Source organism: Cottoperca gobio, chromosome 10, assembly GCF_900634415.1.
Source record: "Cottoperca gobio chromosome 10, fCotGob3.1, whole genome shotgun sequence".
Classification (NCBI taxonomy): domain Eukaryota; kingdom Metazoa; phylum Chordata; class Actinopteri; order Perciformes; family Bovichtidae; genus Cottoperca; species Cottoperca gobio.
Window position 1 is genome coordinate 6674595 of NC_041364.1, and position 24710 is coordinate 6699304.

The following is a 24710-nucleotide window of genomic DNA, read 5'->3' on the forward strand; positions in this document are numbered from 1 at the left end:
TTCAAACTAAAAGGATTTCAAGCATAAAGTAAATTCTGACTGAATTGACGAACAGTTGTCATTTTAACTTCTTAAATATAATAAGGTATACATATAAATCCAAAGATTAAAACAATAGAGGTATAAAATCATACTTATTTTAGCAGTTTGTTTTATTCCGTTTCATTGATCCAACTAAACATTATTAGAAGAAGCAATAGATAAAAAATGGCTAAGTATTTTCTATGTGTTCATTTGACATAGGATGGGTGTGGGTGGCCTTTTCTTTCATTTGCGCTCATGTTGCTCTATTTGATGCTCTGTAGCAAAATGGCCTCTGCCTTTTCATTTGTGGGATTTCGTTCTGCGTTTTTTTTCATTTCCAGATTGTACAACTGCTATAGCGCCCCGTTGTTCTCTGTGTGGATGGTGGCTACAAAGGAGGCAGGCAGCGGCGCACAAGTCCCGCCTGTATTTCCCTCTGGAGGAGTCTCAGTGTCGGCGCTCCCGACTGGGGATTGGAGCGGCGGCTTGTCATTAAATGAGCCCACCCTTCACACAGTGTGTATGAGGGACACCGAGCCAGACAGTGACGGATCTGATCCTCCTGCCCGTCACACCAGCACGCCACAATATCAACCCGGAGCCATCCGCCGCGCTGTGACACCTGGCCGGGATGGAGGGAGAGATGCAGCCCGCAGATGAAGGGCCCTGCGCCCCGAAGATGAGCCGACAGCAACGGGGTCCGTACAGCACACTGAAAACCTTCCAGAGCAAGCGCTCGGCGGGCAAGTCGCGCTTTGACAGGTCCGCTGTGGTCGAGGTGCCTCTGTTTGGCGACGGACATCACTTCACTTTCCACCCCGAGCAGCCTCATCATTTCCAGCCGCACCATCACCACCACCACCACCAGCGTCTGCAGCAGCTCCACCAAACCAGTGTCGCTATCAGCAGCAGCAGCCAGCAGCATCACCCGACGCCTCAGCAGCAGCAGCAGCAGCAGGATCGTTTCCCATGTGAGAGCAGGCCCAGCAGCAGAGTTCCGACATCCACCTCAGCGGCAGCGGCAGCATCTCCTGCTACCCAGCAGCGGCGCGTCAGCAGCGGCAGAGCGGAGCCCACATCCTCTCCAGACTGCACCTACGGAATCAGCTCAGGTGGGTTTCAAACTTGTTCAGAGTGAGTGATGAGAGTGACTCCTGGTGTGGAGGTGTGCTCCATCTCAAAATGTAGTTTTATTTATTTGGATTGAGACTTTTCTGAGCTCTATGTCATCGCATTGTCCTGAATCTGGTGTATATTTTTGGGGTTTTGCTGCCCAGATATTTGAGCATAAAGCCTCTACAGAGTCAATCAACTTCAATGGAAGAGAAAACAACATGTTATTTAAAGAAAGCATCTCTTTTGTTCACAGGAGCTTCATGTTCTTGTTCCCTTTTCCCCTCTTTTTCTTCCTGTCAGCAGTGATTGATTTGCTGCTGTAATGAGAGCAGTCATGATTGAATCTCCAGTGTGCATGTGATAAAAATTACATTGGGTAATTGTCTGTCCTGTGTGTGTGTGTGTGTGTGTGTGTGTGTGTGTGTGTGTGTGTGTGTGTGTGTGTGTTTGTGTCTGTCTGTCTGTCTGTCTGTGTCTATGTGTTTACTTGTGTGTTTCATGTATGTGTGTGTGTGTGTGTGCAAGAAGGGCCCTCACAATCTCTGTTGAAACACATTGTTCCGTGCTAATTTTTCTCCTCAGCTGCGGTTCATTAGAGGGCTGTGCAGGCTCAGGAAGAAATGTGTTCCCCCTGTGGAGGGCGGGTCCATGGGAACTAACATTAAGATGAAAGCAATGAACCTAATCCTGGCAGTTACGAAATTAAACATTACATCTCATCCTCTAATCAGATATTAATCTTTTTATCACAGCTGGAAGCAGAGGCTCAATTTGCAGCTGGTTATTGTTGATTTACAGACAATCTGGTGTTCAGTCTGAGCTCAGCTTGCACTGTATTAACTCACCTGCATGAGAATTGGTAAAAGTGTGCTTGAAGTATCATAGGGTTTGATCTAAAAATAAGTATTAGCGTCCTTTCTTTTTACCCACTTAAATCTGTGGAAGAGCAGCCCGGCTCTTTGTAAGTCTAAAGCCAAGGTTAAAGTGATGATGACCCATTGTTTGTGCCTCTTCTGACATGCGCGTTGTCCCGATATCACTTATGAAATAATGACACAAAACCATATTTTCCCTGCTCATTGCACACAATCTCACATGCTGTGCATTTCTTTTACTGATAATGACACAACAAAGTGCTTTTTATCTTGCACGATGGGAGCAACTTAATGTCCCTCTCATGGCTGAAAAGAAAAAAAAACAACTTGATGCCCTTCTCGTGAAGACAGGCAGCAGAGACCCCTGGACTCAGCAATCAGTTCAGCACACAATAATACAAATTGCATTGAAAAGCCCTTCCCAAAGAGTTGTGATTAAAATAAATGGGGCTCATAAATTTGCCTCTGCCGAGCGTGTTGTTTTTAATGAAATTTTATGAGGCTCTCAGCTCACAGAACTGGTGAGAAAAGAGAGGAGGGCGGGTGGGGTGGGGTGGGGGGGGGGTGCAGGGTGAAGGAGAATGATATCAGATACATCTCGACGAGTAAACAGAGACAGCACGCATATTAATAGATGCGACACATCTGCGCCATGCTGATAGACACGTCTGAGTGAGTGAGAACGCAGCAGTGGCCGCCTAGAACTCATTTTGTCTGTGTGCATATTTGTGTGTGTTTGTGTGAGGACAGTGGACTCATAATCATTACATGGAGGTATGTGTGAGATCATCTCATTGAGACGTGCCCAGACTACCAGGGAAACTGTACACGGAGGCTCGTTTCTGGACAATAGCTCCGTGCTGATTATCTTTGCACGGCTGGGTTTGGTCACAGCAGCTACTGTGACTTTAGAGTTTATTGACATCTGAATAAATCAACATAATGAAGCTGACATTTCTATGAGCAGAGGAGCCTACAGTATGTGGAAAGGTTTGCCACAGAAAGACAGGGTGAAAAAGAAAAGGGAGGCAGAAAGAACCAAAAACCAGTGAAGGATAAAACACAGAATTGCTCATAATGTTTCCAGAAGTCCATCTGTTCCTTACTAAACTTCAGGTGCTGTACTTTTGAGGTACTTTCTGGTTCTACGTCCCTACTCGTCAGAATACACGTTGTACTCTTTACACCTCTGTATTCATTTGACGACAGAACTTACTTTTCATATTTAGATTTTGCATTAAAAAAAACACATGATTTAAGCTTAAACAGTAAATGAAACCGAGTGCTTCTCAACACGTGCGTTTGGGGCTCCTTGTCACATTTTAGATGTCTAAGAGTTATCAGCAGATCCACTAAAGAAAACATTCCCCTCTGAACCTCTCACATGGCTTAATTAAACACGTTTTCAAGTCCCAAAGAGGTCAATTAATCCAACATTTCATAATAAATGCAAAGATTAGAAAACAGTCCAAAATATGAATACAGATTTGTGCAGTAAAAGCTTTTTCCCCCTTGTTTTGTTTTGTTAATCAAAAACGTGTCACTGCAGAACAAGTGCTTTTACTTCAAGTACATTTAGCTGATAATACTTCAGAACTTTCACTTGGATCTTCTTTCACCACATGGCAACAAATAATGTCTATTAAAGCCGGATGATAGCCAACAAAGAAAAGGTTCATTTATTAGTTGCTCTGGAGCTTTTGACTGCATTACGTGGTCTTCATCATCAGAGTGAGTTTGCCTGACTGTCATAAAACTGTAGATGTTAAAACGTAATCTGAGCCTCTCTTGGACGTCTCAGAATTGCTACTGAATGGACTGTGTTGAGATTATTTAGCTGTTTCCGAGGTCAAACAATGAACATTGAGCACGAACACAATAGACCTGTAGATGAAATGTCACGGTTGACCTCTTGCTTTCTCCTCTCTCTGCCGTAGAGAATCGTCTCATCCTGGATGCCTTCGCCCAGCAGTGTAGCCGAGTCCTGAGCCTCCTCAACAACGGCCGTCTTCCTGGAGCCCTCCTCCTCCTCTTCCTCCTCCTTCACCTCCAACATCAAGCTGGAAGACGGATCAGGGGAGGTGCACAGACTTCACTGCTCCTCGCTGGGGAAGTCCAAACCTGAAGAGAGCTCTTCCACCACAGACCCAGAAGAGGAGGCCCAACAAAGCCATTTGAACCAACAACAGACCTCTGCTGTTCTCCGCATCTTTACAGACTCCCTACAGAACTATCTGCTCTCAGGGCCGCAGCAGCAGCAGCAGCAGCAGCAGCAGCAGCAGCAGCAGCAACATCTGGCTGCAGGTCTGGAGGATGAGCAGTGTCCGTCTGCGGAGCCCGGCTCAGGGGTGTCTCCTCCCAGACACAACCTGGGAGGCTGGGGCTCGCCGACTCCGTCAGAGTCGTACGGCCACCCGTCGTCCACGCTGCCCGAGGAGGAAGAGGAGGAGGAGAACTGCTGTCCACGCTGCCTGGAGTTGGAGCAGGAGGTGCTGTCTCTGCAGCAGGAGAACGAGGAGCTCCGCAACAAGCTGGAGAATATCCCAGGTGCAGTAGTGAAAAGCCAGGACTTCACAGGGTGTTCAGGGTATTCTTTGGGTCAGAGGTGCAGAGTTACAGATTGGTGGCAAATGAAAGGAAAGGCGTTTCTTTTCATTCTTTAAGTATCTGGAGAGATACTGGATGTCTAAAGAATATTCACTAAATTGGTGTCAGGGGCAGATTTTGGGATTTGCATTTAATATTTTACTAAAAGTGCAGAAGTTTGATCAACTAAATGCACTTATATTCACTTAAAGTCTCTTTAAGGTGGAGCTTGTTTAACTATATACTGCTAGATGGACTGGAGTCACAATAATTAGGACTTGGGTCTTGACTTGGACTCGCTTGCCGTGAGACTAACTTGACACTTGAGTTTAGGAGATTTGACAAGGTGAACCATAAATATTGGAAAATGCATAGTTTTTATTTTGGAGCTCTGGCAAACTCACGAATAATAAATATCTTAACCTTTCAGTTGCGGCTGCTTGCATCAGAATAAAATGGAGAAAACTTTCAAATTCCAATGAGAGAAATGAACCTTTTATTATTAACTAAATGAGTCTTTATACACAGACATCCATCCATCCATCGTCTACCGCTTATCCGGGATCGGGTCGCGGGGGCAGCAGCTCCAGTAAGGAACCCCAATCTTCCCTTCTCCGGGCCACATCCTCCAGCTCCGACTGGGGGATCCTGAGGCGTTCCCAGGACATGTGAGGAGATATAATCTCTCCACCGAGTCCTGGGTCTTCCCCGGGGTCTCCTTAAACACAGACATGAATAGCTTAATCCTCTCCTCTCTGGCATATCCACTCTTTTTCTACCTGCAGCCTTGGAAATGATTCTGATGCACAAATAATGTATTTATGTGCTAGTTTCTGCTTTTACTTTTCACATACATTTGGTGCATTTAGCATTGGCCATCATCACTGAGAGCAATCTACATCATAAATGACGATTAAAGTCGATTATCAAAACAATTATTCGATCTACAGAAATGAATTTGACGTAGATTGATTAATTGACTATTTGTTTCAACTCCTTTATTCAAGCTCTTTAATCTGTTTGTCTCAGTAAAATTGTTTAAGCAGAAAAAATATTTTACAAAAATGTTGAACTGATTTCTGCATATTCTATTCATACTAATGCATTTATAAATACCGATCCTCCACCTCCATGTAGTTTGTCATCATTAGTCCTCCACAACTGAAGTGTTTGTGTGTCATCAGTTTCAGAGAGCCGCATGCTCTCGCTCTCTAAATGCATCACAGAGTTTGGGGCAACAGTCTTAATAGCATCTATATTTATTAACTGCTCCGCTCTCCCCCAAGCGTTCGGAGCTCCTCTGCGTCACCTCAACCTAATTTGCATTAAAACGTTTCACTTGATCTGCACATTACTGGATCATTGTTGGTCATTTGTACACGAGATCAGTCGTCTCTTCGCTTGCGGGGACATTTTTAACAACGTCTTCTTTATTTCTGGTCACATGTTCTCACACAGTTCCCTGTCAAAACGCTCTCGACTACTTCAAGACTGTTCTTGAGTTTCACAACCAGCTGGTCCAGCCGATGCCAGAGGAGCATCTCACGGAGGTGAGGAAACACGCAGCTGTACTTTATTCACAGCTATTTAAAGCTTGTGCGATCAGTAGCATTTGTTAAGGTGTAAGAAATATCAGCTCACTTCCATCCAGCAGTAGTAACTTCTTCATTGAAGCAATTAAGTGGTGTGAAAATATGGAATTAAAGAAAATTCTTTCTCTGCAGGAAGAAGAACGACAAACAGTCTTCGAGGTCTGTGTTATTTATTTAAGCCTATAATAAATACTGTTGTTTTCTTAGAACATAAAGGATTTCAGTGTCATTTTTGGTTGTTTTTTTCCCAGCGAAACCAACAGGAAGTTCAAATACCAAATTTAAAAGGTTCAGAGTCGATTTCAAAGCTGACAAAACTGTTGACAACGCCGTCAAATGTGGAATAAAAGTAAATCTTTATGAGCAGGTAAAGCGTGGTGCATTTAGGGATATTGAAATACCTGGACTCCCTCTGACCAACACCTATGCTGTGCTCCTCTTCCCTGCAGGGCAGTAAACAGCTGCTGGAGAACTACCCTCTCTACATCTCTAATAAGCAGTGGGACGAAGCCGTCAACTCCTCCAAGAAAGATGGCAGGCGGCTGCTGCGCTACCTGATTCGCTTCGTCTTCACCACGGACGAGCTCAAGTTCTCCTGCGGTTTGGGCAAAAGGAAACGTTCAGTCCACTCAGGAGATCCAGGCCTGGAGAGACGACCGCTCAACCCCGTCAAAGTCAGCTGCCTCAGAGGTACGCGGCCTGGAAAAAGTCTGTTGAGTCAAAAAAGAGTGTTTGCTTTATGCTTCAGTCTGCTCAATCTAAGTGATACATTATTATGGAAACACTGGGAATTGAAACGCTGGTAGAACTCTTACAGCCAGAAGCTCTGGCAAATGTCTGCGTATAAAATGTTAGTGTGCTTTGAGTGATGTGGTGCCATGCGTGTTAGAGTACTTCACTTTTACAGCCCAAGATTCAGACTTGAAAAAGCAGCCGTAACTGACGAGTGAGTTCATTATTTATGAGCTCATAACAATATGAAGCTGAGACGATGTTCACATGACAAGCTAATGTGGGCCTTCACATGGATGTGGCTTATCATTATATTCGGTCTAAGATCTGATACATTCGAGGTCACTTGTGTTCAGTTATAACCGATCAGAACAAAGCATTTCAAAGTGTAACACTGTATCAGCGTAACACTCGCACCACTACTTCAATCATTTCCACTACAAACTGTCTCACACTTTTCTGGCCACTAGGTGTCAGCAGAAACAAACGGTGAGCACAACACCGACACATCGCCGTCTTTAAAGTTAACATGGTGAATTTGTTTGACTTGCTTTTTGCCACGTTCAGCAGTTACGGGGGAAACATTGTCTTATTGTTTATATCCACCTGATGAATTTAAGTCCAAAACGTTGTGTTTTTAGTTTCCACCAACTCTTCTGATGAAAAAGTCTCTTCAGCAGTTAAACGCTCCTCTATGTTCTCCACTTAGTCTCCAGCTGTGTCTGTCGGCTGTTAAAACCTCCTTCCTGTCGCACTCTGGTACAAATCAAAGCCTGCTTTGAGTTCCAGATTGTTTTTAATATTCTTTTTATTGATAATCTTTTTGCTAGAGTTCATCCGGATGCACTGTTCCTCAAACCCAGACTGGTGGATGCCGTCAGAGGAGCAGATCAACAAAGTGTTCAGCGACGCCGTCGGTCACGCCCGTCAGGGCCGAGCGGTCGGGACGTTCCTGGGCAGCAGCGGCAGCAGCACCAGCAGCCTCTACATGGACGGCTTCGATGGACATCTGTCGCAGGACGAACTGTATCTGAAAGGCTGCCACAACGGCCAGTCGGACTGAAGTCAGGAGAAACTAAAGACAAATGCCGGAAATGTAGCTGTACAACAACATATCCCAAAACACTGACCTTAACCTGTCACTTTACCCAGTGAAGAAAACATTCCAAGGAAGTCTATGAAACAGAATATAACTACAGTCTCTCTGAAGCCGTTCCAATAGTTTGTAGCTCTTTTGCCATTTTTATACCTAGAATTTTGTTTAGTCGAAATTAGACTCTTAAGGTGTTTTAAACTTTTAAGATTTGAGTCTTCCATTTGCTACTTTTTCTATGGTTTGATGTTTTGAGCAGTTCTGTCACTATCTATAGAACAGTTCTGTTTGTTTTGATTTGTGTTTTTGGGATGGAGTCCCACAAATTTACCTTAAGGTTCATCAGGAAGATATTTGTGTTAATGTAACCCAAGTAAGAGACTTATATATCCATCATTGACACCGCGTCCTTCATCGCCTACGTCACTGAAAGTAGCATTCAATATTTATCCGCCAAATTCTGCGTCATTGGCGAAGCACCTTTACTTGCAACCCTTCGACGGGAGTGCCTCTGAGAAAGTCATGTTGTGTTACCTGTAGTCTTGCACTTTGCATCCCCGTTTGATTTTATTTGAATGAATCAATTCTGATTTGTCAAGTTTTAAAAGTGCATTCAAAGTCTTTCCAATGTGCTTAAAGTGCAGTTTCCTTTGGGTTGAATTAGGTTTTGGTCAAGGATGATCTGTTTTTGAACTTCCTGTAGCAGTCTTAGTTATGAACAGTTCAATAACAATCTGTAAAGGTTACAAGATGTTTCCTAAATTAGTTTGAAATGCTGTATACGGCAGCTCAAATGCAGATTTGCAACAAAAAAACAAACAGTGGAGGAAAAAAAAACGAGAAGACTGTATTTGTTATGCTAATTTCTGCACTTTCTTTGCTCCGTCATAGATTATTTTATTCACCCCGACGCAAAAAGTATTCAACTGCAAGGTCAAATTAATTGCATTTCACGTTTTCATCAGTGAGGAGACTTTTTAACTCGGGATGAATGAATGTTGCCATCTAATAATGCCTTAAACTTAAACCTCCACAGTATTAAGTGTTGATGATTCGTGTGTCATATAATCACAATGTGTGTTGTTACTGTCTTCTTCACAATGAGAGAAAAATATCCATTTCTAAATAACGATCTGTCGAAAAGAAACGAGCACTTATTTTGTTATTTGCACTTTTGAACGTGTCTCGTCCTTGGACATCATTTAGCCATTCGACTTTGTATTTATTTTATTTGGTACTCAATAACTTCATGACACAATGTTTTCTACGTTTTGAATGTACCAGATTTATTAGGTCAGTTTGCCACGTCGACAGTGCTGTGTAAATGTGTAATATAAAGTACAGTATTGTGTGAGGTGTTCTTGAAATACCACGTCTCTCTCTTAAGAAGCCAAGTAGAAAAGTGCCACAGAAACCTCCAACCTGTTGGATTCTGTCGTTGTGTTGCTGTTCTGAATGTGAGCGTTTCTTTGTATTTACTCCCTCAAAGTGGCTGTTATCAACACTGTGAAACATCAATAGGATTTTTACAAATCGAATTGCTTCTGTTGTTTTTTATTTATAATAAATGAAATAAGCACTGAAGCTAAAAACGTACGTCGATGATGATCTATCTGCGGTTATAGGTGTTATGCAAACGTGTCAAACATGGCATTACTCTAGACATTTGTTCCATTCTTAAAGAAGTAAGAAAGATCAGTTTAAAGGGAGAGTCGTGTTTATTTGCAGTACAGTTTTATTTTTGTGTCATTAAATGGCATCAAATCTATGATTACAGATTGTGATTCATTGGATAGTTAAATTGTGTTTCGACTCACTTTGAAGTTAAGGTAATTATTGTAAATATGGCATTAATCCTGCGCCTATTTTAATGTTTTCATTCATATCTGATATAAAGTAACGATTGGAGGGTTTGAGGTTTGTGGGTTTGTGATCTGATCCATGAACAATAATCAGGTTTTCTGATGTTTGCAAGCAGTTGTGGAAGAAGTATTCATATATATATATATATATATATATATATATATATATATATATATATATATATATATACATATATATGTATTGGAATATTATTACTGATGTATATTATGATAGAAACATTTTTAATGTCATAGCTGGTGGCAGCGGAGCCCATATTTTTTTAAATTATAAATAAATAAGTTATGCTGTTGGGTAGTTGACTCTATACCACTGCATCATATTTGATAAATTAATAATATGTAAAATATTAATATTAACTTGTAAATATAGCTGTTAGTTAAATATTGTGGAGTAGAAGTATAAAGTAATATAAAATAAACTAAAGTACAAGTACAAGTACATCAAAACTGTACTTGTACTAGTAAATGTACTTAGTTACCCCTTAAGGGGCAATATAAAAAGTATTGTTGCGTTGAGGGAGGGTTGCACATTATGTTTATACACTAGTACTAGTCATACTTTCTTTAGGTCCTCGTCTTTACTTAAAAAAGAAAATAAAAATGGCAACTCCCTCCCCAAAATATCTAAAAGTAATATAACACTTTTCACCAATAATAAAAGGCAGATGACATATTCTAATTTAAACAACACTGTTTTAATAGAAATAATGTTTTCACTTCACCAAATCACACAAAACAAGCTGAATTGGTAAATTTGTGGCAAATAAAACAAACATAACGCATCATGCTTACCGAATATTACATATATATTCAGTTTTGAAGTAAGATTTAGCAAAACGCCAGTGAATTTCACAAGATGTCCCAGTGTTACAGCTTATATGTAATTGGATCGTGTGGTGGCAGAAATGTTTTATTACTGAAAGAAATAACAGGAAGTGACTTCAGCTCCTCCACCTGGGAGTCTTCACTATGTGCTGTCGTTGCTCTCTTTTGTGCTTCTCTAAATGAATTGCCACTGATCTCCAGCAGGTGGCGCTGTAGCTGCAAGAACGACAGCAACATGATGAAGTCCATCAGTAAAAGCTGTTCAATATCGACAAAGGACTGTAATTTAAATGATGCACAGGTATGTCCACGAACGGTAAAACACTGAAGTGTGTCAATAAAATATATATTTTAAAATGATTGGTCAGGATCTATTAATGGAGGGAATAAACCTTTTTTTATTTTATTTTTATAAATTGATAATCTTTCAATTAATTTCTTAATTCAATTATTGTGTCTTTTTACGACTTGTATAGGTTGCCTCTTTCTTTGAGCTCTCAGCACTCCCGCACGTGGTGACACATTGTTCGGTTTGCAAACACTAATTCTCGAAATCAAAGAATTTGCAGCACGAGCTGGAAAAATAATTAGTTTTCAGGGAGGGTTCCGCCCAGAAACTTCAGTGACTTCATTTTCTGTTGTTTCAAAAACGAAGTCAAGCTACAGAATGCATCTGTTCCCGGCTCTCTGGACGCCCCGTGCAGCGTGCAGCAGCGTGATGAGTCGCTGGTTCTCATGAAGCTTCGGTTGGGTGTTTCTCTTTAATTCTGCGGCATCCCTCTCACTGTATGCGGGCCTGCTGCTGCTCTGGAGGAGGGCGGGCCGTGAGGACGACGAGCACATATCGGACAGTAAAACTAACTGATGCGACATGCACGCACTTTGGGGGTGATTTGAGCACGCAATCTCGACTAACTTCGTTTTGCAATGATTGGATTTGGGAATGGCACGCGGAGCTGCAACTTGATCACAGGCCCAGGTCTACTGTCTGGAGACTGACCTCGGGTAAACCCTCAGAGGCTCCGCGGACTTTGGAGATATTCTGCAGAGGTGTTTTTGCGCAGTACTGAAACTCTGGCGCTACACAAAGGGGGGATGATCTCAAAATCAACTGACAGTACTGAGTGAAGTACGATTTAAAGGACACAGAGGCAAGCTCGTGTAGCGGTTGCAAGATGATGTCGTTGATAGATTTGGATGATGATCAGCGATGGGTGCCCACTCATGTCAATGTCACCGTCCTCCGGGCTAGAGGATTGCGAACCAAGGGCAAGCACGGCAGCCGCTACCTCTACACCATCTTCCAGGTGGGGAAGGAGAAGTACAACACCGGTCTGGTGGAGAAGGCGGAGGTGCCCGAGTGGAACGAGGAGTGCTGCTTCGAGCTGCTCCCCGGGATCCTGGAGGACTGTGGCCGGAGCGCCTACCCCCCGGGGAGCGGTGACCTGGTGCTCACCGTCATGCACCGCGTGCTCATCGGACTCGACGTGTTTCTCGGTCAAGCCATCATTCCTCTTGATAAAATATTCCAGGAGGGAATATGTCCTCGAGATGAGTACGTTGCGAATTTTAAATCAAGACTGCATGACAAAAAGCAGCTTACTGCTCACATAGAAGTGATGTGTCATGTTTTTATGTCAGACTGGGACAGGCAGAGGTGGAACAAGTACTCATAGATGTTTTAGTAAAAGTAGCAATACCACAATGTAGACATTCTCTGTTTCAAGTCAAAGTCCTGCATTCAAAATCTTACTTCAGTAAAGTGCAAAAGTACTAGTCTCAAAATAAACTTAAGAACCAAAAGTAAAAGTACTCATTATGCAGAATGCAATTAGTGATGCATACATGTGTAAGCATCACTTATGTTGCAGACCGTAATGGTGGGGTTCATTTCAACTACTGCAGAGTGGTTTAATCTATAATTATACATCATAATTGATTAGTTGATTACATTTGTTATTAATAATCTGAATCTGTAGAGTAACTAAATAAATGTAGAATGGAATGGAAATATTAAATTAAAGTACAGGTACCTGTCATACTTAAGTACAGAACTTGATTATTTAGTAAACATGACAGGAGAATGACATGCTTTTCTAGTTCTTCATTCAGGTGATGTAATTCATTCTCCAGACTATTTTTGGGAAAGCTTTCTCCTCTCACCTGCTTCGATAATCCTCATAGCGATTATGAACCATGTGCTTCCACAACCCAAAACACAGCAGCTGATAAAAGACACGATGAGAGTGAAGCAATGAAATAAGATGTGTTAGTGTTTTGCAGGATGACACAGAAAACTGCTAAAGCTTGAATCCTAAATGCATTCAGACTCATTAAATGTTGGCCCTCTAGGCTGATGCTATTACAGAAGCTATTCCCACAATGCACTGCAAATCAACAAGATGAGCTGCAGTTTCCACTGTGGAAGAAGTACATGTAGCGATTCTAGACAGAAAAGCCTCCATCTTTTTATGCACATCTTCCGTTTCCTTTTATACAACACTAAATGCATCTTTAAATGATTGAATTACTGCTCACACAGTGTGTAAAGTATATAGTATATAAATAAGTACAAAAGTATCAGCATCACAATATAAAGTATCAAAAATAAAAGTACTCATTATGCAGAACGGCCCATTTTAGAATCATACATATAACATCGCTGAATTATAATTAGTGATGCATAATTGTTTTGCTCATGCAAGGCGTGTCCATGATCGAAAACGTGTAGTTTAGTCTGTACTCTGTGGTTTAGGTTCCCCAAAGTGAGTAAGAATGTGAATTCTGTTTACATACTGTAAGACTAAGTTATTTTCAATGTTGTAGTGTATCTTCAAAATAACTTTTAATCTTTTCTAATTTGCCTTGATTGTGAGGATTTGAAGACATCAGTTGTGCCACAGGTGATGCAACAGGACTCACCATTAATATGTGAAACATCTCCACTAAAGCGATGCAACACATCTGGCTTTAATTGTGGGCTCTCTGCCCTCTCTGCGCTCAGTGAAACTCACTGAATTGTTAGTTTTGGCTGGTTTTGTTACTTTCTCTGGTCCACTCTAAGGATTTGGGAGGGCAGGAACAGAGGGAGGATTTCATTGGTTGACTCTTCATACAGTATTGTCTCACATTGTACACAAAGGCGACTGGACCTCGAGGAATTTGGGTTGTGATTTCCTTCTCTGAGGATTGTAAAAACAGTTTGCTGTCAGAGATTATGAGTACAATCCCCCCGAATATGTGGAACACTTTGGCAAAAGGAAATCAATGTTTTTTGTTGCTGCTCGTTTTGTCCCTGTGAATTACCACATAACACATGCACCCTATGATCTGTGCTTTAAACAGATAACATTCCTCTTCAGTAACATATTTAAAGCTGTGATATAAGATTGACTGTCCCTTTTCTTTTGTGGCTCCAGATGGTTCAAGCTCAACTCTCGGGCGGGCAGAAAGGAGAAGGAACGTGGTGAACTTCAGGTAACAGTCCAGTTCACTCGCAACAACATGACAGCCAGCATGTTCGACCTCACCATAAAGGACAAGCCCCGCTCTGCTTTTGGCAAAGCTCAAGGATCGCGTCACAGGGAGGAAGAGGGGGGACGTGGAGTCTTCCTCAGCCATCGTGCCAGGCCGCTTCGCCGCCCTGTCAGGATCCCTTGGGCAGCCATTTGGAGATGAGATGGGCGGAGGTGAGTCTCCAGATGTGGAGATAGCAGAGGAAAAGAGGAGCAAGATGAAAGATTTTTTCAAAGGGAGGCTGCGCAAGTCGTCTGACACCAGGTCATGCTCGTCGCTGGCTTCAGAGAGTAGCGTGTCGTCCATGGTCAGTGATAACCCCGGCCCTCCGCCCAGCCTGGATCTGATGTCGGACCCTCCCAGCTCTCCCATCTACACGAGCAAAGTGAGAGTGGACACCCATTACGGAGAGACAGCTTTAGCTAAACAAGGTAGGCGTTGAAATGATTCACATGTGTATGAGATGAAGGCTGGTCACTGTTTTCATTATTGTCTGATAATCAGCCACATTCTCACAGTGTTTTACAGCTGAGGTGAGAGACCTCTCCGGAAAATAGAACGACCTCTACAAACACCATTAAACAATGAGAAATAAAGCATTAATCTTCAGGGAAAATAGCAGAAGGACGATCGCACACTAAATGCCTTGTGCTATATTTGATGAGCGTAGCTTTAGGCCCTCACATAATAACTAAATTAATCAGGAAACAAGAGAGTCAGGATCTGGGTGGCTCTGCTAAACAATTTCTCTAGTGAAACCCGATAGATAGTTGTCACTCCCTCTGTAAAAAACACAACTGACATTTGATTGTGAGGTTGATACCAAGATCATTGTTTGAAATGGGCTAATAGGCTAATATTTGTGTTTTAATAACAGAAAAATAAACTTGGACGTGCTTTCAGGCGGACAAATGATGTAATGGCGACACTGTTTCTTAATGACAAACAAACAGGTAGCTAAAGGAAGCTGGAGCACGATGGAGTCGTACAGCAAGCTAAACAAACTTCCAATGAAGGCATCACCAGAGAAAGATCAACATTAATACCCATAGGAAGTACAACACAGTCATTAATGATTCAGAAGTAGAGTCAACAAGAGTAAAACACTTGAGATGGGACAACTGTAAAATACAAGATACTTGTAATGTTGTATTAGCAACACATTAGCTTCAGACAGCTAGCATAAGAACTAGCTTGGTTAGTGGTAAACAAAATGAACAAATGACAGTCACCTACAGATAATGCTTTAGCGATGGCATTCAGACAGTAGATAAAAGATGCTTGTCAATGTTTTCTTGGTCACAGATCTGACACAATATTGGATGTAACAATGTTTCATTGCTGGTGACAGAACAGACACAGCAACATCGGCAACATCAGTTTATGCAATAAAGTCTATGTTGCATATCTATCAATCTAAAGTGCCCGTCTTCATCTTCTGTACTACAATTTATTGTTATTTATCAGCTGACATGTACACAGATATCATTCTATCTGTGATATTTGGTAAGTAGTCAGCTGAAGGGCTAGATATTTCCCCCAGGAGCTGGTTAAAAACAAAATAAAGCTAAAATGAGAGTGACATTTGTCGGGTAGACACAAACATGACTCCAAATGAATACTAATGTTGCATCTGGACGTGTAAATAGGCCCCAAGTGGTTTGGTTATAATTGTTCCTGTTTTAAGTCAAGTAAGTAGTAAATCCAAGGGAATGCATTATTATGAACAAGTATCCCTATATAAGTCTTAAATGCAATGATTAATAGAATAGTAGCTTATTAAGGATGGCTTTGATTGACAGTGTTGTTGATTTACCTGTGTTAAGATAAAAAAGACGTAGACTTGAAACGTTTAATTTTAGTTTTCCTTCCCTCCAACAGTGCTCACCAGCCAGCACACCACTAAGGTTCTCACACACAAGCGAGCCTTCAGCGATGAGGCCAGTAAGATCACGACCGCCTTCCCTCGATCAAATCTAGCAGTGGAGTCTCTGAAGGGTCAGACCATGACGCAGTCCAAGTCTTCCTTGTGTATAAATGGCAGCCACGTCTACGACTCCGAGCCATCGACTCCAAAGAGCTCAGGAGCTCACCAGTCCAAGCTGGTGCTGCTGGAGAAATGCTCCCCGCTGTCTCGTTCCCTGCAGAACCTCACCAAGAGAAGCGAGGACAAAGGTTCCTTTGCCGATGGCCGACGCTGGTCCTTTGACAAGATAAAGAAAGAGGATAAAGAGGACGAAAAGGAAGCTCAGGCCTCGTCCCTCCAAATTCAGCAAGCTCAGATGGGGGGTCGCGCTGCGCAGGCAGATATGCCGGCCGTCTCTTCTACTGTTGTTTCCCCTGACAAAGGGAGGAAGCTAAGAAAGACGTTATTCTCTGGTGGAAGGAGTGATTCCCTCCCAGCTAAGTCAGACCTGAACCAGGCTGGTTCGACATCTGAGGGGAGGCTCAGAGGCTGGTTTGGCTCCGGTGATTCCCAGACCAAGCCAAGGTGAGTCTGGGTCATTTACAGGCTTTCCTCTGGGCTCCACAGTGTTTGATGAATTCACAACAACAGGCACATGGGAAGCCTGTATTCAGCTGGGTGTCCTGAGTTCAGTGTTTGCTCTGCTCCATGCTCATTTGAAAATGGAATAGGTAGTTTACTCCATTTTACGACCATGCCGTGTCATCATCTCATACTATATTTTCCACAAATAACACTCAAGCATTTCCATTTTCTTTATCAACGTGTGTCTACTTTTCTCAATCAAAGATGCAACATCCCTGTGCTTTAAAAAACTGCTCCTGAAGAAGAATGTAATGAAAATCCTTCCATGTTGATATGAGCTCACCCAGCAGAATAGCTGCCAGTGCAGATGGTCTTGAATGGCTACAATGCATTTTTATTTTTGCTTGATTATTTTTGCAAATGTGCTCCGCCTTTTTTGATTAAGTTACTGTTTTCATAATTCTTTTATTTGGCCAGTTTGATATCTACTGATGTTAGTCTAGGTAACAGAAATGTCAGTTAGTATTTTGGTTGTCTTTTCTGTTTGTGTAAGAAAGATGTTCCCCATTTGGTAACCTGGCACATCATTAACTAAGAGGACTATTGTGCCCTATCTTCTTCTACAGGCTGGAAGTTTCTCCTAAGGTAGAAAGCAGCTCAGACGTACCCCCTCCCCTCCCTCCTCGCTCCCCTGTACCCCCTCAGTGCTCCTCTCCCTCTGCCTCCCCCTCCGATCATGTCTCACCTGATGACTGCAATCACACCAACCCCTTCACCCCCTCTTCCTCTCCCTCCTCAACCCCCATCTCCCCCTCTAACCCTTTCCCCTCTCGTATGCAACGCAACCCCTTTTTCGAGGATCTCATAGCAGAGGAGTCACAGAGGTCTCCTACTTTTGCGCCTGGCTCCTCATCCAGCTCATCTCCCTTTCATTACACTACTCTGCCCTCCCAAACCTGCACACCCAGCCCTGCTTGTGAAGCTAAAGCTACAAATATGGCTTACATAAAGCGGGAGCGCCCCAGGCCAGTAGCTAGGCAGATATCTCTCCCTGCATTATTACCCAAATCAGCCACACCAAACTCCTCCGCCCCTCGCTCCATGTCAGAGAGTGCGGGAGAAATGGATGACTCGTTTGATGCTTTCGCCTCCAGCAGGCTCTACTCACCTAAAGGGAATCTTCCTCAGAAACAGCTGAGAACCAGTCCAACGCCATCTCACAGACATAGTTATCTTCCAGTTAATAACAACACCAATAATCACGCACAAGAGCTGCAAACATGTGAAGAGAAGCCTCCACCTTTGCCTCCAAGGAGACCTTTAAGAACTTCAGTGAATGAGATTTACTCTGATGGCTGGCTGCACAGAGGTCAAGAGCTGGCTGTCCATAAAGAAGCCTACCTCCTCTCGCAGACCGGCGTGGCCTCGCTGCAACGTGGAAGAGAAGCAGAAGGCAAAAGAAACAGCGTATCTCCAGACCCTCACACCAGCAGCGAGACCTCCGACTCCCTCAGCGTTAACTCTCAGACATACGCAAACGTTAGTCCGTCAGGATTCACGTCTGAAGAGAAGCTCAAAAAGTTCAAATATGAACCTTTGGAAGATGAAACCGACCGCTGGGGAGGGATGTTGTTTGAGCAAGACTTGTATGGACGACGGATGTGCAGAGGAAACTACGGACAACCCAACGTAAATCGTTTATCGTTGAATGCTGAAGAAACTCCTGGAAATAAGATGACATCTGTGAACTCAGGACCTAAAATACTTCTTGATAGTGACATATCTGTTACAGACCTTTTGGACATGTCATCTACTTCCTCACAGCCAGTTGCAAAAGTACAAGATATTACAACCGCTCCAGCAGAGGAGTCTAATCCAGCTGAAACCACCTGCATCAACAATAATGTCTCTTCCTCACTAACTTTAGGAGATATGAACATGAATGTGAATAATTCAGATTTTGGTTTTATCGATTCAGATGGCTCTTCTCAGTCAGAGGTAGTTGATACTCTCAAAGGCATCAAGAGTTTTGGCGGGACTTTTCCACAACCGCCAGAAGCTTCACAGATAGCTGCTTACCATATAGAGACGGTGACCATAGCTGAGGATTTGTTCACTTTGAAGGACACCTACATCCCTGAGATGAACTCGTCCTTTGAAATAACTGCATCATCTAGCAAACTGTATAAAGTCTCTTCAGTGTGCCAAGACAATTGCTACGATCTGAATAACATGGCATCACATGATAACTCCAGGGTGAACAGCAGAGACATCGCTGCTTTGTCGTTACAAAATCAAGCACCTAATGCGGACGGTTTTAAAACTGAATCCAGAGAAGTTACATCAAGAAGTTTGGCGGATTTTAAAAAGACGAAAAAGGAGTTTGATGATAACGGAAACCCTCAAGCTAAAACAGGCGCTACTTAACCCGAAAGAGCCGTTTCCCGGGGTGGTTAGTGCACGTTTTAGACCAAAAGGGTTGTCCCGACAGAACAGCTGCGGCAGCCCAAGCAACCAAAGCAAAAGTGGAGATCGAGAGTTCGAACAGTTCTTGTCCCTCGTTCAAAACATTTCCCAAGTCAGTGAAGGACCGTTGTCATATCAGCCCTCTAAATCAGCTCTTTCTTCGTTAATGGCATTAGTAGATCAAAACGAGTCTAATACGACATCACAACTATGTTCAAAAGACGACACAACAGTGACAGGAAAATCCTCTGACATTAGTTTTGAAGACCTTCACGCTAAAGTAGCACCAAACTCTAGAACCCCTTCAAAGTCAAAGATTGGGCAATCTTTGCAAGAACCCTCTTGTCCGTCCTGTCCCGCGTACACTCTCCCTGTCAGCTGACGCACAGGCTACGCTCCACCCTACCCCTGTCTGTTGCCCCTCCATACATCCCTCAAGCATGGGGCTCGATGCCGGAGCCAACACTACTCTGGCTGTCGCACCCTACACCTCCTCCTCCTCCTACTCCTCTACCACCTCCACCACTGACCAGCCCCTGGTCGATGCACGGCACTCACTTTTGCCTGAGGAGACTCAGCCAGCTAGCAACCTGCCCCATCAGGAGAGCAGGTGAGAAACCTCACACTAGGATATGACATATGTAGGATTTTATAAGCTGTAGATTTCCACATAAACTACAAAACACGTAATGGTTTTTATTTAGTTGCTCTGGTTGCTTTGTTTATTGTTGGCCTGGCTTGATGTTGAATGCATTTAAGCTTCTATAAATTCTGTTTCTTCATCCAAAGTGGTTGGATGACACCTGCTGCATTGTTCTTGGCTTTGCTTCACATTTATGTTTTTCATCTCATTATTCAGCTTCTTGTTGGCTATTGTATATTTGTTGTTTTCCTTTCACTTTGTTCTGCCTAAATGTGGCTACTTCTGCTGCTTCTTTGAACACCTGATACATTATGTTCAGATCTCTAGAAGTACTAAACTGTCATTTTGCCTGTAGGAGTATATTATATAACTAGAATATGTTTTAGTATTCAGAGTATTCGGTCTAAGTCAGTATAATTTAGTTTATTATTTTTTTAATCTTTATTTTGGTACAGCTGTTTAAATGATTTTCCTCAGGACAAAAGCAGTTGTATTTCCTCTACCACCCACAGATTATTTTTCAAAATTGAGTAACTTTGTATATTTTGGGAGAGGTAAAGTGTGCACTTTTAGTGCTTTGTGAAACTCTTATCACTGGACGCGCTCAAAACACATGCCAGTGACGGCTTCCCGTCCAGCAAAATGTTAATTTTGCTTTGATGTCTAATAATTTAATTTAATTTAATTTAATTTCAGACTTTTGGCTCAAAAACAACTGCAATATAGGACAATACTGGTCATATGATGTACACTTAAGAATAAGTAGAGGGCAGTCAGAAGCACCACTTGGGGGTGGAGAGGAGGAAATGCTTCAGGGGACCCAGAGTGAGGCGGGACATGTGGATATTTATTGTGTCACAACCTTTTAGTATCAATAATTTAAAAAAAACGTGTAATCTCAGAAACCCAGCTCGTCTTTCTGCTGTGATCACAAAGTAGCTTCAAGTTTTTATTCTCATTTCTATTTCTAAACATTTCTGTGCCGTTGTTGTTGTTGAGTGAGTCAACCCTGTGTTTCCCCCTAAGATTATTAGTGCACTTGCATTTAAGCAAATTTCTTGTTCGACCTCGACTCACATGGCTGCAGTTTCTAATGCTAAACGAACAGTATACGGCGCTTACATTGTTCCTCTTATAGCTTATTGTTCCTTCACAGATTCCTTCATACTTTCTTGATCTGCTTTTGAAGTGTGTGTGACAGTTCAATGTTTAACTGCTGACTATTGTCTGTGCAAGATTATTCATGAAGAAAACAGTTATGCACTTTTAGTAAACGTACCGTGTTCAAATGCTCGTGCTGACATCGTTATTTTACAGAACTCATCCAGTGAAGCCGTTGACCTCCAGCCAATCAGAGAAGAAGGAGGGTCGTTCGGTTCTGGAGAAGCTGAAGTCTACCATCCACCCTGGACGCATGGCCCACCACGCTGCAGCAGAACCTGAGAGGACTCAGGTACTTTGAGACAAAAACCTTTTATTAACCCCTTTATAACCTTCAATATAAATAATATTTACGAATGTATACATTGCTTTGCCATGCATAGAAACATTATGGGTTTTCTACTCATACAAATCCAGATAAAATGAAATATTTGATGTGATATTTCCAACAGATATTCGACACCAGTTACATGTAGCCAGTACACGTATTGCTCATATTCTGGTTAAGCTTGATTTAGTTTAAGTTGCTCACTATGCACATTTCTCATCTTGTGATTGAGTATTAATACTGCCATGAAGTAAAGCCAGGATATAAAAAAACCAGACATGACAGTGTGCAGCTGCAACCGACCAGCTCCCTTTTAGACTGAGGTTACTTTCAACACTGGGGAGAGAAATGCTGATCCCATTAATTCTTTGGCCTAGAAAAGAGTTTAAAATGATGTTTCTAGCCTTCCTCTGTAAGACCTTGGTTTGTCTCTGTTACAGTGTTTCAAGGAAAACAAGATGATTCTGATTTTGTTATGGGAAAATTAAGATATGAAACTGTTTTTTGCACATTTCTGTGATCGTTCCTGACGGGGTTGAACAATAAAATCACAGCCTAGTTGTCACAACACAAGGAAATGTGTTCCTACATCAATTAGTGGATCTGAGCTGGTGTGCATAACATTCATTATGTCACCTATTAATAATTGGCCAACAGGAAGAAATCACGGTAAATCTTCTAAATGAACCCATAACACTGTGTGAGTCTCACTGTGTGCAAACAGCAGAATAATTAAGTTATTAACATGTCTAAATAAATTACAGAAAGCCATTAGGTCCACAGACTATTTAACGCTTCTGTGAGCATTTATTAACACCAGCAGTTCCCTCGGTGCAGGATGACTTCATAGTTTCCTGTTAGTAAGCTATTTAATATCTTAATAAGCCTTCATTTAATCAGGTTCTCATTAAAAGGCATATTTTAGCTATTTGAGAAATAGACTTATTTGCTTATGTGCTGATTGATAGCACTCTCATGTAGGCCTATGTTAAATATGAATCTGCAGCCAGTAGACAGTTAGCTTAGCTTAGCATAACAGACTGGAAACAGCTAGCCCGGCTCCGTCCCACAGTACAAAAACTGACGTGTACCTTTGGATTGAGCCAAGTTTCCCCCCTGCTTTCAGTCTTTATGCTTAGCTAAGATAATAAGCTCTTGGCTTTAGCCTCATATTGAATAGAGTGCTTTAGGAATGAGTCCTATACCCGGAAATGATTAAGCATTTTTGTACTTCCAGTTCTCTCGTCACGACGTGAATGGAGTTTCTTTAATGTTTTTTTTGGTTCGATGACTGAAAGTCTGGGGTTAACACAAGTTTAAGAGATTTTAACGTTTTGTTCTACGACAATAAATACCCAATTTATTTAATATTTTGAAGCTTTTAAAAAAGGCGGTTGCTAACAAGTGGCTGAATGAGACTACTAAATTCTTAACATTAGTCCACCTTTATTTTAGTGGTGGTGACGTGAAGTCATGGGAAGTCATGTGACCGTGGTGTAGTTTCTTTACAGCCTAACGTTATTTGTTCAGATTATCTTGCTGAACAAAACGTTGTACACATTTGTTTGCCACAGAGATTATTTTCTGCATAATCCCATTCATTGGCTTTTTGTAGAGGGAACCAAGGTGATGCTAACTTCCAGGTTGGCCTACAAAAATACATCATCACAGGGAATAAGCATATTTCCCTAAATGTCAAACTAATTCTTTAACGGTGACATTTACCAGCCACACACGGTCATCTTGACTGTTCCTGTTCCATCTCTCGCAGGAGGTGACGGTGGACAACTCGGCCCATTACCAGCATCTGACCAACATGGAGCTGATCTCCCTGCTGCTGCAGCAGGAGATGGACATGCAAAAGCAGGACACGACCTCCGAGCGGCAGGCGGCGCAGCTGCATAAATGTGAGGCTGAGCTGAAAAAGGTCAAGTTACAGGTTCGAGACCTGGAGGACTACATTGATAATCTTTTACTGCGGATCATAGAGCAGACACCCACGCTGCTGCAAGTGCGCACTAGACACAAGTGACAAGTGACGTAGCATCCTCTAGAATACTGACTCCTCAAGAGTGAGTGGAAAACACAGGGTTATTAGTTAAGATGGGGAATCCCTGTTCTAGAGACAGTCATACAAATGCTCCACTAAATCTGATCTCACAATCATCCAGGTCTTCTCACTGCTAATACTGCCTTGTTGATGTAGACACGATATTACCCAACATGCATGCTGGTTACTATCCTAATTTGGCACGAAGAGAAAACCACTAGAAATGACCATTATAAAAAGCTTCTATCAAAGCCAAATGATTATTTTACTCATGCTTTGTAGAATAATTTAAGGTAGTCAGCTGTTAAACTTTAAACTCACTGCTTATACACATGCATACAATAAAATACAGGCTATAGGAAACACTTTTGCAAAGTGCATTTAACTTAAAGATTAAAGTAGTTCCTCTGGCAAAATATGATGTTAGCTTAAGTAACCTTAAAATTGCTGCTGTCGAAGTTCGACATTTTGACACGAGTTTAATCTCAAACAGTTTTGTGAGATTGTGCAAAAAGGTTCACTTGAGGTAATTGCATATTTTCAAATAGAATTTAAGAAATGCTACAAAAAACAGCAACATAATCATAAAATGCTGCGCTGCAATGTGATACTATAAAAAGAGACGTTTCTGCATTAACATCACTTTATGCAAAAAACGGTATTTGAGCCCGAAAAGACGAAAGAAGATGAAGACTTATTGTTTGCATTTTGTCTCTTTGTTTTCATTTTTACTAAATACTTTGTTCGTTTTAGCCTTATTTCCTGTTACACGCTAAAATGAAAGAATGTTTATATTTTTATGTTTTGTTTGTCTATTCTGCATTTATCTTGTGTTGACATAGCACCGTTTTACTGTAGAAGTCACACAGTGCAGTAGATAAGAGTATTATAAGTTATTTCTATAAAATACTTTTGTCATGATAATATATTCTCTAATGTCACTCCAGTACCACTGTAGCTACTTGCAATGCTTTACATGACCTCAGTACTGTACTGTAATAAAACAAAGTGCACATGAGCCAAAGTTTGTGATGTTATTTTGTTAGTTTGTCCCTGAACAGACGTCGGTACTGTTTGGTGTACATATGCTGCAATGCTTTTGTCTCTCCACTAGAGGGCACTCCTTACTGCACAGTTTGTGTGGACACCTGCTGCTTCAGCATGGACCTCCTTCACTTCCGCATATTCTCAGGAGATTTAAATCTACGATGTGATTTGTTTAGAGATGATGTTGATGTAAATTACATCTATTGCATTTTTTTAAATAGTTGACAATTTGCCTTTGTACTGCTTATTAATTTACTTCACAAAAAGTCTCTCTCTCTCTCT

At 41.9% G+C, this 24710-nt stretch overlaps 2 protein-coding genes across 2 annotated transcripts; both read left to right on the plus strand.

The window, feature by feature from the left end:
- The first annotated feature begins 432 nt into the window (after positions 1–432).
- Positions 433–9602, plus strand: bend4 (BEN domain containing 4). Its single transcript, XM_029441501.1, is given in 7 exon segments — positions 433–1136; positions 3953–4026; positions 4028–4562; positions 6060–6151; positions 6326–6352; positions 6643–6883; positions 7756–9602. Coding segments are annotated over 7 exon segments (1683 nt in total). The 5' UTR covers positions 433–655; the 3' UTR covers positions 7989–9602.
- Positions 9603–11388: 1786 nt separating this feature from the next.
- rab11fip5b (RAB11 family interacting protein 5b (class I)) lies at positions 11389–24399 on the plus strand. Its single transcript, XM_029442318.1, is given in 9 exon segments — positions 11389–12281; positions 14146–14287; positions 14289–14673; positions 16124–16733; positions 17360–19154; positions 19156–19550; positions 19552–19809; positions 21160–21295; positions 23103–24399. Coding segments are annotated over 9 exon segments (4362 nt in total). The 5' UTR covers positions 11389–11901; the 3' UTR covers positions 23364–24399.
- The last annotated feature ends 311 nt before the right edge of the window (positions 24400–24710 follow it).